Source organism: Dromiciops gliroides, chromosome 2, assembly GCF_019393635.1.
Source record: "Dromiciops gliroides isolate mDroGli1 chromosome 2, mDroGli1.pri, whole genome shotgun sequence".
In the NCBI taxonomy this organism is placed as follows: Eukaryota; Metazoa; Chordata; class Mammalia; order Microbiotheria; family Microbiotheriidae; genus Dromiciops; species Dromiciops gliroides.
The window spans coordinates 160917700-160935192 of record NC_057862.1 but is presented as its reverse complement, the minus strand read 5'-3'; the positions used below and the strand labels follow the sequence as shown (position 1 = coordinate 160935192).

At 39.3% G+C, this 17493-nt stretch overlaps 1 protein-coding gene across 1 annotated transcript in view; it reads left to right on the top strand.

The window, feature by feature from the left end:
• The window catches only part of TCF12 (transcription factor 12), a 420600-nt gene extending 404029 nt beyond the window's left edge, over positions 1 to 16571 (top strand). Inside the window, 5 exon segments of the mRNA XM_043982756.1 lie at positions 1179 to 1293; positions 2320 to 2482; positions 4029 to 4261; positions 7339 to 7492; positions 10147 to 16571. Coding sequence (XP_043838691.1) covers positions 1179 to 1293; positions 2320 to 2482; positions 4029 to 4261; positions 7339 to 7481 — 654 coding nt within the window. The 3' untranslated portion in view covers positions 7482 to 7492; positions 10147 to 16571.
• The last annotated feature ends 922 nt before the right edge of the window (positions 16572 to 17493 follow it).

The following is a 17493-nucleotide window of genomic DNA, read 5'->3' as shown; positions in this document are numbered from 1 at the left end:
GCTTGATATAGTTATAAGATCATTTTCAGTGGAAATGGGCCCTGGATATCTCCAAACCACCTGCCAGTAGTAGAGAGCATGCGTTCATCCCCAGGGATGATAAACTTCAACCAGACAAAAAAGAGAAACATTATAAAATTCATGGCAATCTAGCCCCCCCACCAAAAAAAAGTTGAGTTGGGACTTAAATATTTTAACTATTTTTTGTGTTTTCATGGCAAAAAAGAAAACTCTCTATTGGCCATTTCTGTCTAGCCCGACTGGTTCTTGCAAGGAAGATACAGTTTCTGAATTGCCAGTTCTGAAATGAAATCCTTTTCAGCTTCTTCATAGAACCTGCCAAGAGATGTACATCACTGACATTTTTTTTAAGGTATTTAGGGTTACTTCTCTATAGCAAGGCATCAAAGTTGGAATTTTGTGGAAGCAGAAAAGTCACATAGAAGAGTTCATTAAAGACATGAATGACCAGAAAAGGCATTGAGGCCAGATGGGTAAAGAGAATGAGAGCCAACAAATGGATAGTCCAAACATTGTCTTGGTATCTTGAAGGTATTAAAAAAAATTAGTGGAAGGCCTCCATTGTGTCAGGTGGATTCCCTAAAGATGATTCATGGAAAAAGATGGGATAAGTATTGCATAAAATGAGAAAGCATGGAGGACGTGTGAACCACATCAGTAGAGAAAGTCACAAGGAAATGGACGCAGCAAAGCAAGGTTGACTTTAATGAGACTTCATTTGGATCAGCCATAAGTAAAAACAGAACAAAGTAGAGAAATGCTTAGTTCTCCAAGGCATGTGATGGAGGCCTTAAAGAATTCCCCATCGTGAGTTGTTGTACCCCCTCATTGTACAGTTGATAAGGAGAACATTATGCCACTAAATTTGGTTGTCTTTTCTCTAGAGCTCAAAGTACTAGCCATCAAATAAATGAATCCAAAATGGGCCAGCAGACTAATCCATTGGGAGAAACTCCTGCCCTTGGATGGATATGATTGTAATGTCTGCTCTGTTTTGATGACTTAAGCGTGATGATTTTAAAAGCAACAAATATCAGTACATATTTTATATACAAAATGGAAAATATAGCTTAAAATGTTATAGTTTTATATGTCTCATATCTACCTCTCTGCTAAATCCAATTAGATAGTGATAGAAATTTCTTTCTTTGCTTTAGGTTGGAACTCATCGGGAAGATTCCGTCAACCTTAATGGCAATCATTCAGTCCTGTCCAGTACCGTCTCTGCTTCAAGCACAGACCTAAATCATAAAACACAAGAAAATTACAGGGGTAATAATGTGATCCATTGTTATTTTTCATCAATAATATAACCAGAGTGCTTTCTAGCTTGTAATATTTGTCTTTAGTGGTCTCCAAATCAAGTTGTCAAATCACACTTCTTTTGGGGTTGCACCTTAGGAAAACAGAAAAGTGAAGATCAGGTCCCCAAGGCATTGATCTGAATGTACCAAGCACAAGTGTCCATTTCATAAGGTTCTAAATGTGGCTAAAGCCACATATGGATTCTCAGTGGCCAAGAAAGCCACATTTAATGTTCCCTTAGCCAAGCAACCACTTCCCTGTCTACTCTCAATCTCACCACACCTCTCTCTCCTTTAATTACACCCTTGATTGAAGCTGAAAATATAAGTCCCTTGTTAACAGAGGAGGATTTTCCTGGGTGTGTTGGGTGCACTCAATATGGGTAGGCACCTTCTAGCATCTGAATGATGATAATTCAGTACAAGCAGCTAGAATTAAAACCTAAACAAAGTGGGAGTGCTCTCCCAGGTACACTGAGCATTCTACTGCCTACTTTAGTGTGTCAGTCTTACTCCCCTTCCTGGAAATGCATTAACTCTTTCCTCCTTACCTCTACCTCCAATTATAATTTAGTAGACTGGATTTCTTTTTACTGCCCAAAGCCTGAAATAATCTGTTTTCATTATAATAATAGAAAGGATCTTTTCTTACACTCAAGGTTGTGTGTGTGTGTGTGTGTGTGTGTGTGTGTTTAACATAAATGCAGTAGAATTTTCTCTGGAGCTGATGGACAGGTATGGCCAAAGGAAAAAAAAAAAAAGACTCAAGACAATCATGTCTCTTTGTGTGTATTTTTTTTAGACTGATTCACCCTCCTCTGAACATGATTTTTCCCACCTCCCCTAATGTCCCTGATGAATATACTCAGAATCAGGACAGGTCATTAAGTACTAAGACAGATTTCCTTGTGGTCTTAGTTCTAATTCAGAACTGAGACAACTCATTTATAGTGAAGTAACTGAGTATTATTTTCTATCTCGTTTGAATCATCAGGTGGCCTGCAAAACCAATCTGGGGCTGTTGGTCCAACAGAAATCAAGTCTGAAAACAAAGAAAAGGATGAAAATCTCCATGAACCTCCCTCATCTGATGACATGAAATCAGATGATGAATCCTCTCAAAAAGATATAAAGGTTTCATCTCGAGGCAGAACAAGGTATTTGTCAACAACCTGGTATTAAATCTTAAAACAATTGACTATTTTAGCTTGGCCATAAGTAAAAGGAATTACAAAATTAAATATGTCATTCAGTAAGCACTATTGTATTCTTATTATATGCTTAGTACTGTACACTAAGGGAAGGATATTGTGGTGGTGTGCAAAAATTATGTCACAGTCCTTACCTTCAAGAAGCTTATAGGGGGCGGCTAGGTGGCACAGTGGATAAAGCACCGGCCCTGGATTCAGGAGTACCTGAGTTCAAATCCAGCCTCAGACACTTGACACTTACTAGCTGTGTGACCCTGGGCAAGTCACTTAACCCCCATTGCCCCGCAAAAAAAAAAAAAGCTTATAGTCTGATTAGTGAGATTAGACTTACATACCTGAAACAAAAAAGATAACCCACTTCCTTTTACAAGTAAGTGCTTATTAAATTTTCTTATTTGAATAACATAATCTTAACTACTAAATTATATCATATGGACTGGTTTTTTAAAATGTCTATGATAAGGGCTAGTTAGAACTCAGTGTGGGGGCAGCTAGGTGGCACAGTGGATAAAGAACCAGCCCTGGATTCAGGAATACCTGAGTTCAAATGTGGCCTCAGATAATTGACACTAGCTGTGTGACCCTGGGCAAGTCACTTAACCCTCATTGCCCTATGAATGAATGAATGAATTATAGGTAAAAATTTGGGTGGTTAAAGAACTCCTTTCCAGATTTTATGTCATACATGCATTTATAATACATATATGTATTTAAGCATGTATATAATTTTCCTTTGTTTTACAAGAATGGTATAAGAATCATTGCAATCTTTTCTATGCTCTAGACATTCATAGACTTCCCTTTAGTTTGTAATGGTAGTTGCTATTTATAAAGATTGGAATTATTTGTAGTGGCATTTCTCAATTCTTCTGAAGGAAAAAGGGGATAATAAAACATTACACTATCTTTTTACTTTGTATTACATTAGAAGAGGTTCATCTATTGTTGGGTTGGACCAACTGACCTTTCTAATAAGCAAGATCTCTCACAACCCTGGTACTTTATCTGCCCTCCTATACTATCTTGATTCTTTTTTTTCTCTCTTTTGGAATGACACTTTTACTCAAATAAAAAAAATTTGGATTCCATGCTGTCCAAAAATATTTCAGAACATTCCCATGGTTTGTGAGTTAACAAGAATTAATTGAATCCCCTCTCTGTAGTTGACATCACATGTATCAGTAGATCCTTACAGGGCAGGTGGGAAATCCCTGTTCTTTGAAGATGTGATTTCTATCTGCTGAAAGGACAAGTTCAGTGTAGTGTCTGATTTTTCTGACAAGGCAGTGGGATGTCCCAGGTAGGCTATCCAGGAGAAGGCCCCTGAAGATGTACAGGTTATATATATTGATGATAAATCATTTTTCTCCAGTACAACAAATATATATTTCCTGTCAACCTTCTCCACCTTCACTCTGCCCCTCCCTTTACCATAGAGTAAACAAAAAGGAATAACTGAGATAGTCATGTCTCTCTTATCTTGATATTGTAGCAGTACTAACGAAGATGAAGATTTGAACCCAGAGCAGAAAGTAGAAAGGGAGAAGGAAAGGAGGATGGCTAACAATGCCAGGGAACGCTTGCGTGTGCGGGATATTAATGAGGCATTCAAAGAACTGGGAAGAATGTGTCAGCTTCACTTAAAGAGTGAAAAACCCCAGACAAAGCTCCTTATTCTTCACCAGGCCGTGGCAGTCATCCTCAGTCTAGAACAGCAAGTCCGAGGTAAGTGACTTTCCCACTGGCAAGAAAACATTTTGCCTCAAGAGGAAAGACTTTTTTTTTTTCTGTAACTCCTTAAACACAAGATTTCAGGATTTCCCCAATGATCCTAACTCCTCTACTACTCTGTCACTTGAGCAGTATTCACTTTTAGGACTCTGCTGACTTTATGGCACTGAATAAATACTTGTTGATTGATAAGTGCTTTCTGAATACAGTCACTACCTCTTGACTTACATCTCACTCACAGGGAATGAACATCCTCACTTAGCTTCCCTTCAGCATTGACTCTGTCTGACCTAGACTCTAGCCCTTGCCTGCCTGGACTTAAATTCTTTTCTAGCACCTCCCTGCCTTAGGTGACATCTCCTGACTTGAAATTATTCCAACCAGACCTACACTATATACCTGATACTTCCTTCCCTATCCATTCTTTGATACCCCACCTTTTGCTTGTCCTTCCATGTACCATGAACTTGCTTAGCCAATGTGCCCTTTGACACACATTTCCTTCTGACAGTCAGAAATACACATTCTGCAGGTATGTTTGTTGCCCATGAATTGTTTTCCCACCCCAAACTTGCTCCACCATCATGAGTAGTTTGATGGGCCCTTGGGAAAGTTGTACAACTCCATCTATCAATACTATATTATTTTTTTAGCATCTGTCTGTATGCGTCCACCCTAACAATTGGATTCATATGACGTCTTATAGAGGGTTTCCTTTAATGGACTTTTCTGAGAAATTAATGAACTTTACTTTGATTAACTGGGCATTATCATTGATTGTAGCTTACACCTTTGGGAGGAGAGATACACTTAATCCAATGATGTAGACAGCCAATAATGAGTCATGGGAGGTTCTCCATGACCCCAGTCTGCCACAAATGTCTGATATATGTCTTTAATCCTATATGGAACAAACCAACTAAGTGTTCTTATTTTAGGCTTTGCAGAGGTTAGATTAGATTATCTATTACTATAAATTACCCTTCTAGCTCCAAAATGCTATGATTCTGAGAGTGCTCTTGATTTAAATCAATAGTTAAAGGGCAAGGCAACTGATTATTGAAGAGAAAAAAACTCATTTGTATCTGGTCCAAGTCACCACTGGTTATCAAAATCTTTAACATCTCTGCTTCATTCAACATACAGAGATTTTCGCAGACCTGCTATGGGCAGAGCCCTGTTTTAAGTGGTAAGAAGATAAAAAGTTTTGAGTTTATAGTCTAGTGGAAAAAAAATAGCTAAAATCCTATTAGACCCAGGGAACCCAGTTTTTTACATGACTTCATGATGACAGTTTATCCAGAAATTAAAAACAGAAGAGCAAATTTCTGTTCCAAAAAAAAGACAGAGCCCTTTGAGGGCCCAGAACCTCTGCTAAGTTCTCATCCCTACCCAGGGTGCTGATCATTTCACACAAATCTGGCAAGTCTTGTCAAGAAGGTTAAAATTGGCTTAGTATTGCAATGACTAAGGGATCTGGAAAAGACTAACTCAGAGTCCATGAGGTTGTTGCCATTGTGTCAGAGAAGGATCTTGGGTACTACAGTTCCAAGCCCTACTCCTTCACTGTGACAGCACTATGTTAAGGCCAATTATGAAAGAGCCACCCTATTCACCCTCCAAAGGCCATAGGAAAACTGGTCCATGCATGACCTTTGGTGTTATTCTGGTGGTATTAAGCCTGTTTACTATAGTGGTCCAGTACTCCTGTAAAGCACGTGATTACTATTACATCATCTGGTTGGAGGGTTTTTTGTGTTTACTTTGCCCAGCACTTCTCCTTCACCCGACAACTTCTTGGACTAGAATTCCCAATTCACTTCTGACCTTGGAAGAGTCTCCAAGACCTATTAGATCAAGGCTTCTTAATCTTTCTTGTGACCCCTTCTCAGGAAAAAAAAAAAGTTTTTAAATCCATAAAATAAAATGCATAGGGTTACAAAGGAAACCAATTTTATTGAGATATGGTTCTGAAAATAGGAGTTCTTAACCTGGGATATGTAAACTAATTTTTAAAAAACTATGTTAGATGTTTATATCAATATGGTCACAAACATCTCATTTCCAATGTAGAGGCAAATTGGGGGGGAGGTGCAGTGAGCCTGACCTTTACAGGCTAATTCACATGGGTTTTTTCATACCCTAGAGTTTTCACATATTGGGTTTTCTTAAAATGGAGCATACTTGTCAAAAAAAAAATTGACAAGAGAAGTGATTGCCTATTTTGATCCATAGTTTTTCTAATTTATCTTCCTGAATTCAGTCTCTTTCCTTCTCCTCCTTCCCTCATACACACATACTACACACATCCGAGTTATTGAGTCCTCCTTAACTGTTAAAAAAGCCAGCCACTTTGTGTGTTAGAAACATGAGAAAAAGCTACTCATCTCCCTTCCTTTGCCTCCAGTTCAAGAACAGCAATTGAAGTAGTTCTTTCCACAGTTATATCAAAGAAAAGTCACAGTGTATGCCCCAGCTCCATGCCTCCCTTGAGAGGTTGTCACTTAACTTCGAGGGTGAAAATCCTCGGGATTTTTTTCATGGCCTTGGGGCTGGCTGAGTGGTCTGTCTGTTACTATAAAGCATTTTCTAAGCTGATGGAATTCCAGGCTGAGCCCAGATGTCTCCCAGGTACAGATGGTGTCAGCACTCATATCAATTCAGTGCACTGCCTCTCCACAGGACAGAGGGGGCTACAGCCACTCACAATGGCAGCTCAGACATTCATCCCCAGAGTAGGGTGCATTAGGTTTGAGGTGTTGGTACGGATCAAAGCAATGCCTAGAAGATTCTCTCTATCAGAAGTAACAGAGAATAGAAAGTAGACAAAATATTTGGACAGTGGGAGGTACATGTCTGGCTTTTATTTTGAGCTCACGTTTAGGGGATAGAACTGATGTTCCCTGAGATCGGCATTGTGATTTTGTTCAAGGTGATATGCAGTTACATGGACATCAAGAACTCCAATAAAGAATGGTGGTTTTGTGTGCAAGAATTATGGCATCTGGTTCATAGTTTTTTGTTTAATAATGAAGGCTCTTCCTTCCCCCTCCCCTGTCCTGTTGTTACAGAGAGGAACCTAAACCCCAAAGCAGCCTGCCTTAAGAGAAGGGAAGAAGAAAAAGTTTCTGCCGTATCGGCAGAGCCACCAACCACACTGCCAGGAACCCATCCTGGGCTTAGTGAAACTACCAACCCTATGGGTCATATGTAAACACCGGCCAGGTAGGTCTGGGGTAAGAGCTTACAAAAGGGTTGGGATTGGGGGGGTGGTAGTGGTAAAGGGTTATGCTGCCAGGGCAAACTGATTTACTTTTCTCTAGGTGAGAACCTAAGAATAGAATTATAATGCCTTCAGTTATTTTAAAGTTAAACTTCAATCTAGAACCCTTCAGTGTTGTCTTTCTGTTCTAAAAGTTGATAAATATTATTTAAGACCTAACTATTTACCATCCTCAAGATGGGACAGTATCATATGATTCTTAAAAGGCTTTTGCTCCGTTCCCCCTACCCTTTATAGATGCAATTAGCTAGAAAAAAGGTCAGCGCCTGTTATTCAGATGAATTTCCCTCTGATCCAGGAAGCATAGAGATATGGCCCATCCATCTGGGCATGTTTTGCCACCATTAACACTGCACATCATCTCCTTGCTTAAAAATACTTAGCTGCCTCAGTCTATCCAAAATTTTTGTCATCCCCTTTCACTTGGGACAGTAGGACAGTATCTCTCAGTGTATGCTGTCAGAGCCAAGGGCATTTTTAAAACTGGCAAGTGAACCCACATTTTAATGGATGGGACCTTTATAAGAGGGGGGGAAATCATGGCATGGGGTCAGTATTCTTTTCTTTATCTTGGCTCATCCTCAAAGAATTCTCTTACCACTAATGATAGATGATTAATAAAAACATGGTTATCTGGAAATACTGCTTTTTGCCCTTCATAAAATATTGGAAACCTGTTGCTTATGTTGTAAAAGGCTAACCCCAGAATCTGGATTATTTGAAGAATTTTTCCCCACTTCATATTGGGTATATTCCTGTTATAAAAGTGAACTTCTACAACAACAAAAATAAAAGACTGAATAACGTAACACTCGGCTCCTTTCAAGTAAGGAGTGTTTTATTTATTATATTTGTATCCCATTTACTTGGTCCAACAGTCTCACAGACTCACAGAGTACACTCACAAGCTGAACCAGACTACAGTGTAATTGGGAAATGTTTAACAAAATAAACAAAAATATAATACCACAAAGATAATGTTAATCTGTGGCTTGTGAAGATCTGATTCTTAGTTTGACGTCACTGGCTTAACCCCTAAGTAGGTGCTTAATAAATGCTTACTGGTTGATTGATTTAATTGTTAAAGCAATTACATTTTAGCCTGACATGGATTGAGAATGAAATTGTTAGCGAAATTACTTGATGTTTCTCTTTCTTTCAGAATACTCCCTTGTTTCCTTTGTGTAGCCCTAGAGCATGGATCTCCTGCTCACCCATCCCTGTTAGACTTTGCTAGGGCTATCTCATTTAAAGCTGAGCCTCCAAAATTATGATAAGTAGAAAAAAGTACTTATTCCTTTTCTCCCAAAGGGCTGTTTTGTTATGGTTCCCCCTATGCATTATACCCATTAGCCCTAACCCAAACAGACCCCAAACTCGATATTATTTATAAAAATAAAAGGCAGCAGGGTAGTCATGGAAGATTCAAAAGAATATAACAAATGCTAGTTCCAACTGTAACCTTTAGGCATTATAGAATGAAGCAGCCCCAAACTCTCAAGGGAAAAACTTGAGTCCATCATCCCTGACAATAGATATCACAGAAGAAACAGAGGTGAGTGCTAGAAGTCAGGGAAGCTGCTGCTAAACACAGAGAAGAGATAGATGGCTGAAAGAGCAAAGGCATTAGCTAAGACTGGAGTGGTGCTGAGAATACAAAGACCAAAAATAACTTAGCCCTGCCTTTGTGGATTTCAGGATCTTTCTAAGAGAAAAACATTATGGACATACAAATAAATATTAAATCATTTCAGTGTGACAGAAAACAGTAAGGGAATCAGGAATAGTCTGTTGGAGGACTCAGCCTTCAAAGGAACAGGGCGGGGGGGGGTGGGGAGCACAAGAGTTAGAGGTGAGCAAAAAGAATTCAAGACATAGGAGCCGGTCTCTAAAAATATGAAGATAGGAGATGGAAGGCCAGGTACAGTGAGCATCAAGGAAACCAACTTGACCAGAATGTCCATTTAATGTAGATAAAAATTGCAGTAGTGTAGACCTCAGTCATCCCTAAAGGTTATCTTAGTTTCTGTTCCTAGTGATGATCCTCAGCCACTAAAAAAATATTGTCATATTTAGCATATTCTGTTTAATGAGGCATAGAAGTGTAAATGAGTGCATAGAAAAACTTCCATCTAAAATGAGTAAAATAAAAATAGGCTTTCACTACTAGGGTAAGTTTCAGTTATTTTGAATATTCAGTATTCTAACAAAATCAGATAAATGATGAAATGCTATCATTTTTTCTTCATAATTTTATGTTATACTTACTGAATAAACAATGAAATTCCCTTTCTTAATTTGAAAACTGGGTAAGTTGAATCACAGGGTCCAGGAATAGCCAAATGAGAAAATGAGCCAGGAACCTTTTCCCCAACATCTCCATGACTTTCATTTAGCCTATACTACTCTATTCATGTGATATTTGTCATATCTGAAAATAGAAGCAAAAATGTAGGTTGTGTAATGAACTTTCTCCTGATTTAGACCAAAGTGGGGCATAAGTAACGTTAACTGTGCCAATAAAATAATTCTCTAAGAAATACGTACAAGTCTCATACTAACTGATCTTGTTCTTCTTCCCTAATTTCCATACCAGAGTTCCAGAATGATTGGTAGGCTAGATAGAAGGTGACCTCTCCTCACAAGGACACAGACAACTCAGATTATCTGAAGACACAAATCTGACAGGAGAAAACAAAACAAAAACACTTGAAGCAAGAAATTCAAATGCAATCTTATGATCAAAGCAACTGGTCAACACCTGCATCAGAAGTGAAGATAGAAAGCTCATCAGATAGAACTTCAGCCCATCAAATGTTCGGAACATATCATTCTGTCGCAAGCAGTGTGTCGCTTCTGCACAATCAGAGACTGTCTCGATCTCTCCACTCGCCGTGGAAGTTGCCTTGTGCCTAAACTGAATTGACAAATGCATTGTAACTACAAATTTTATTTATTGTTATGGAACTGTAAAGGTCTACATATAAAGGGAAAAGTTGATATGGAAAGCTGATCTGCACTCAGCTGATGCCAGCATTTATGAAAGCCGTTCCCATGCAGAGAACAAAGCAGTGACAACCATTGACCCTTAGCATTCCCAGTATACCTATTAGTGTCTTAAAAAAGGGAGGGAAAAGGCTTTTATTGCCCTCTCCATTCCTTTTGCCATATGAATAGTGTTTTCCGTGCAACAGGAAAATATTCTTCAATAGAGTTTTTTTTTCTTTCTCCCTGTCTTTTTCTCCCCTGTTATTTTCCTCCCTCTATGGGCGTTGTGTTTGGTCTCTGGTAATCTGAACAGTTATAGTCACAGTCCAAACCCCTCCCTGCCAAGATCTGAGCATTTTATGTTAGAGTGGAGAGCAGAGACCAACTGTGACCCTTGCCTTGCTTAGGTTTTAGAAGGGGTATTTTATCCCTGATGCTTTCCTTAGATGAATTGCTTTATTTCTAATGATAAAACCTTTCAGGCTTCTAGGTTTCATAGTAAAGCTTGTAATAAGGTGAAGTGTAAATTCCGGGGAAAGAATCTACTTTGTTAGAATTTGCTTTGTTTTCCAAGCAGTAAGTACTACATATATAGTACATGTAAAGTGTTAGCTGTAAGTAAGCACAAAATGCATTTAAATACAAAGGAGATTTTCAGGCTGTGATTATGATGAACTCAAGGAAACCCAGGAGTCACCGTGGCAGGTAGCATGATGAAGAAACATACCATTCTGAGCTAATTACCTAATGGAATACAAGAGCAGTGGTCACCGATGTTTGTTTCCATATCATAGCCTTTACTTTCTCTGTCATTTGGATGGCTGGTTAGTCGGGAGGAGTTCAGTGGGTGACTCAATCAACTGCAGACCAACTGCCCCTATCCCAAGGAGAAGAGCCAGATTAGCATTAAACTATTACATGTTAGTCCATCTTAATAGCGTGCATTAAGGTGCCCCCCACCCCATCACTGATCTATGGAGATTTTTTTCCCCCCAATAATGATCCCTTTGAACTTCCACAAAACCTGTCTTCCACTGCAACAATCCTGGGAGAAAAAAAACACAATGCTAAACAAGGTTGTCTTGGAAAATAATGTTTTATTGCCAATACCAACAGTGGCAATCAGCTCACAGAAGAAATGAACTAAAATCACTTTGCAATTCAGAGATTTCAGTTCATTTGAAAGAACAAAAATAATTGTTTAAAAAAACAGGCAGAGAACTTTAGATCCTCTATTTAGGATGGTTCCTAACAAATCAGTCATTTGTGGACTTAGTGAACTCTTTTGGTTACTTTAATTTGCAAATACTGTCAAATACCACCTGACTCTCTATCTGTGGCCTTGTTCTTCATTTCAGTGTTAATCAGCTAAACAGAAGTTGTTGCTTATGATGTGTGAGTGACCACATGCCACTGCCTGGCCTTTTTTCTTCGAAGCTTGTTGTCTTTTTGGCTATATTAGACTTTGCAGTATGCCCAGAAGCTTTCCTTCATAAAATAGAAAGAAAAAAACATTTGCTTATTTTTCACTGTAGCTAGTCTTTTATACAATAATCTTGTAAGAAAATTTCTTGAATTCTAAATATTACTCTTTCTAGATTTTTGAAATCGAAAAAGTTTTCAGTAAAAAGTTTCTTACTTTATTTTACTATATTAGGTAGTAAAAAATGTAGGGTTATTTACCATAACCTGTTCATTAATATCAGAAATTTACAATAGCATTTTAAGACCATAGTAGGGTTCTAGCATACCGTGTAGTACCTATGGAGTATTGTAAGAGCTAATTGTCCGAGATGAATTGCTTCTCATCTTGTTCTCCAGTTTCCATTGTTGGTTTATTGCAGATTTGTACCCTGTGTCAAATTTCAAGGTATTATTGATAAACCTTTTCAACCAGCAGCAAGAAGTTCAAAAACTTTTCTGTCACTGTAACAGAAAACACAATATGTATATAACATTTATGTAGCAATAAATGTGCCATCTTTTTTTTAACATGGTAAATCAGTGAGTTTTTTACATTCCTCTTTCATAATGAAATGATGCTTTTAATCTTCCTGCTCCTCTCCCTGAATGTCTTGAAGCTGTTCTACTATAATAATAGTGGTAATGATGATGATAGCAGACATTTATGTTGCACTTTAAATTTTTCAGAATGCTTTTCATATCTTATCTCATTGGATTTCCTTACTGGAATTGGGGGCCAACTTTGGTAGCACACTAGTATATTACCAAAGTGTTGAATACAATTATTTTGCATGCACATTCTCCATTATTTAGGGGTTAATTCCATAGTTTTGGGATTTTCTAATCCATTTGTTTTGCCTCTTCCTCTGCCTTCTTGTCATCAGAAAGTTGTTGGGGAAGACAGAGGAAAAAAAGGAATGATTTGATGTAATTGGTGCTTTGTAGGAGGGGGTAGGAGACAAGGAAGAACAGAAGACAGACTCAAGATGTGGGATTTGTTTTTCCCTCCCCAGGCATTTCAGACTGTGACTGTCAGTTTCTACATATAGCTTTCTTTCTCTTTTCATGACCTCTTGAATTTAGAGACCAAAAACTGATGGGTTCTGGAAGCAGTTTGATGCAAAAGGGTAAAAAAGAATTGTGAAATGGTAAAACTAGAAGAAACATTAGAGTTTGTCTAGTCCAGCCTTCCCCATTTTACAAATGAGGAAACTGAGTCCCAAAGAGGTTCTTTTTCAGAGGTCCACAACTAATTAGTGACAGAGATGCGAAACTTCAGGGTTTTTTCCCTTTCTACTGTGAGGCTTTATGCCTGTTGTCTTCAAACAGATTTCTGTTCCTTACCTTTATAACCAGGCTGTGAACTGGTCCTTCTTCAGCAGCTATTGACTGGGGAAGATTGGCATAAAAGGTAAGTGGCAGCACAATAAATTCCTAAAAGGATCTCAGTGCATTGTCAGCCTTAGCACAAGGTCTATTCTCATTTTAAAAATCTACATTTGTAGAGGAAGAACTGGACCTATAAAAATCTTGAATTTCGGTTCCTACTCTCCTTTTCAGTATCCCTTATCTTTCTTTTAAGTGCTCTCCTCTTAGGCCATTTGTGTTGTAATAAGGAACTCTAGAATATTTAAAAAAAAAAAAAAAAAGGAATGAATCCCTAATGGTAGAATTTAGGCCCTGTGATGAGGGAAGGGAGAGGACATTAGATATAGTGGCCACCTACTCTTAAGAATTCCACTGGAAAAACAGAACATTGGAGACAGTGTATGAAGAAAAAGAATTTCTCATCTTCCAAGTCTGGTGTTTCCTGTGATCCTAGAGGAAAAAAGTTAACTGATAGCCTGTTGTTCTCACTTTCTTTTTTTATCTTTCTATTGACACACTAAACAGTTAAGAAAATCTGGATACATTTCACCTAAGAACGATGTCCTGGAGAGAAGCAGCATATGTCTCCATGATCTCTTTGATTGAGTGTGTGGTTTGGGCACATGACCCCACACATGCCTTATGTCTGATGCTATGGCTTTGTCCAAAGAAAGATAAAAACTGACTGCTGGTGATGGTACAGTTGCTGGATTTCTATCAGCATCCATAGGATTACAATGACTTTTTACCCTTCTGGATCTTGTGGAATCATGACCTAATCAAAAAAAAATAGGGGTTAGAGCTATAATTTCATCGGACTAGGTAACTCCCCAAACCAATGCAATTTAGAGGGCCTAGGGCCCCAAGAGAGAAAATAACTTGCCCACAGTCGCACAGCTAGTTTGTATCAAAGGCAAGACGAACCCAGGTCTTCCTGACTAGAAGGCCAGCTCTATCCACTATAACAGCCATCACTTGCTATTTATTTCTAGTACAACAAAGTGCTTACCCCGAGGGACATGTTATAATTTCCTGGTTTTGCTCTCAAATGTAGAATGGTAGACCTGCCTGCCCTGGAATTGAGGTAAGTACTTGAAGAAAAGGGAAATGGTCGTCCTGCCTCTCTAGTCTTTGCTCCAACCTGACTTTGGTCTCTCTTCATTAAACAGTCTTCATGGGACTTTCCATCAACCCTTTAGTTCAGGCTCCAGTCACTCCCTAAGAAGAGATACTGTTAGCTACTTCTAGAACCCCTTGAATAGAAATTCAAGCTTCAAGCTTTTTCATTCAGAAACTTTAAAGGTTTCTAATACATAGGCTCTCTCAGCTCTTCTCCCTCCTCCTAACTTTTTTCCTTGAAAAGAAAAAGTGATTACCCATCAGGAAGAAAAGGGTATACTTTGAACCTTGACCTCCTCCCCACCATACGCACGCTATTCCCCAAGATTAGCAGATCTTTCTGGGCCACAGTTTTTTTGCTTGAAGCTCAAAAAGGAGAACTATCAAGATCTCACCAGGTCAGTTCTTTGCATCCTCCATGCTTCCTGAACATCCCGCAAAGACATTACCTGCTATTCTTTCCTAAATACTTTCCTTGCAAGGCCAGGTTCCCTTCTACTAGGGAGGATCTGGAACAAGATGGCTTCGTTTCAGGAATATGTCCACAAAAGTTAAGTCGTCCATGAGAGAAAGGCTATTGTCCTGACTAAGCAATGCTGATGTCTGTGTGTGTGTGTGTGTGTGTGTGTGTGTGTGTATGTATGTATACACACGCACACACACACACACACACAAATTTGGAGTTGGCAGAAAACTTTGAGCTACCCCCTACTCTCCTACATACACACATATTGAACAGAGAAGCTGGGGTCCAAAAAGATGACCTGACAGACCAAATGTTACATAGGCAGTGAGTGTCAGGGCCAGGAATTCTGACTACAAAATCAATACTCTTCCCGTGGCCCTATGCTACGTCAAAGATTAAGAGATCACTGACCACCCCTCTTCCTAGACTCCTCCCTGTGTTTTTTGTGATATAGCTGGCTCTTCCTACCTGTCTAGCCACTTCTCAGGGTCCATTTCATTGTCCTTGTCCCACACTCTAGGAATAGGTGTGTCCCAAAGCTAGACCTTCTTCCCTACGCTTTCTTTTCTGGTCTTAACAGGGTTCAATTGTTATCTTGACGACTCCCAGATCCTGAATTCCAGCCCTCTAACAACCAACTGCCTATTGGACATTCTCTTCAACTGGATGTCTTTTAGGCAACTCTAACTCAATGGGACCAAACAGAACTCATTATCATCCTTCAAATATCTAATTCTTCCTAAATTTCCTGTCGTTGAGAGCATGACCAATCTTCCCAGGTCAACCAGATTTCAAAGCTCAGCGTCATCCTTGACTCCTTACTCTCCCCTTATAAGTTGCCCAGTCTTGTTTCTACCTCCTTTCTTGTTTTTGCCTCCTCTCCAGAGGAGAGATCAGACAGTCACCAGGCTAGTTCAGGCCCTTATTACCTTTATCCTGGACTATTGCAATAGCCTCCTTATTGAACGCCCCATTTCCATCCTCCCCCCTCTTCAATTCATCATCCACACAGCCACCAAAAATTCATATTTCAAAAGCACAGGTCATTCTGGCCATGTCACTCCCACTCTCAAGAAGCTGCATTGGCTCCCTCCTCCGTCTGGGATAAAACATACTCCTCTATTTGACACTTAAAATCCTTCTGACCCCAGCCTACCTTTCCGAGATTATTGCACGTTACTCTCTCATGCACTTTACATTCCAAACAAACTGGCCTATTTACACACACACCAACATTCCATTTCCTATCCCTGTGCCTTTGCATAGCCTGTAATCCATGCCTGGAATGCACTTTCCCCCCCAATCCCTCCACCTCATAGAATCCTTATTTTCCTTTAGGACTCAATTCAGGTGCCGCCTCCTATAGGAAGCCTGACCTCATTTCCTATCCCACCTACCCCAGTTGCCAATGCCCTTCCCTCCCCTCCCCCAACCACATGAAATTACTTTGTATCAACCTTGTAAATATTTGGTATTTGCTTTGCTGTGTGTGTTGTTCTCCCCTATTAGAATGTAAGCTCCTCTAGGGCAGGGAATGTTTCATTATTGTCTTTGTATCTCTAAGCCCAGTGCCTGGCACATCGTAGTAGGTGCTCAATAAACGCTTGTTGAATGAATCCAGTCCAATCTGCTCTTTTTATAGATGAAGAAGCTGAGGCTCAAGGTGTTTATGTGGCTTAATTGTGTCAGAGCTAGGATTCAAAACGACACCTCATGGTTCAAAATATAGCGTTCTTTCTCCTGCACTAAAGAACCAACTAGATGATCGCAAAGTGTCAAAAATATGGCCCCGAAGGCAGCATGCCAGCCTCGGCGCTGCTCACCCACAACACTTGTGTGTGCATCCAGAACTAGATTAAAATGTATTGGGGTGGGCAAGTCACTTGACCCTCATTACCCCACAAAAACAAAAAAACAAAAAAGCATTGGGGGAAGACTGAATAAAACACAGATAATCTTAATGTGTGGTTTTCTAAGTCAATATGCAGCATACAGGGATCCTTATGTAGGTTTTAGTGGGCCCTATTTCTAGCTTGAGTGTGGCCAACATCAATCTAGCCCAACCTATTGAGGAAAAGGTAGCATAGAGAGGTTAACCTGCCCAAAGCTACACAGGTGGTAAGTAGCAAAACATAAGTGTAAGCCTGGGTCCCCGGATCCTCTTACTCCAATCTAGTTTTTCTCTCCAATTTGTAGCACGGCTTATCATAATTCTATGTGTGTGTGTGTGTGTGTGTGTGTGTGTGTGTGTGTGTGTGTGTGTGTGTGTGTGTGTGTGTGTAATGCATATGCATATATTATACATAATTTACTCAGTTCACAGTAGGCTTTTCACCTTCTTTAGATAAACTGAAGGTCTGCTCTTACATTCTAAGAACTTCATGATTTCCATGCTCCCAAAAGTGTTAGAGAGGGGCAATCATAGATCAGGTGCTGAAAGTGACCACCTCATTTAACAAATAAAGAACTGATACCAGAGATATTCAGTGATTTGCCCAATGTCACACAGGTAGTGTCATAGTCAAGTGCCCTGACTAA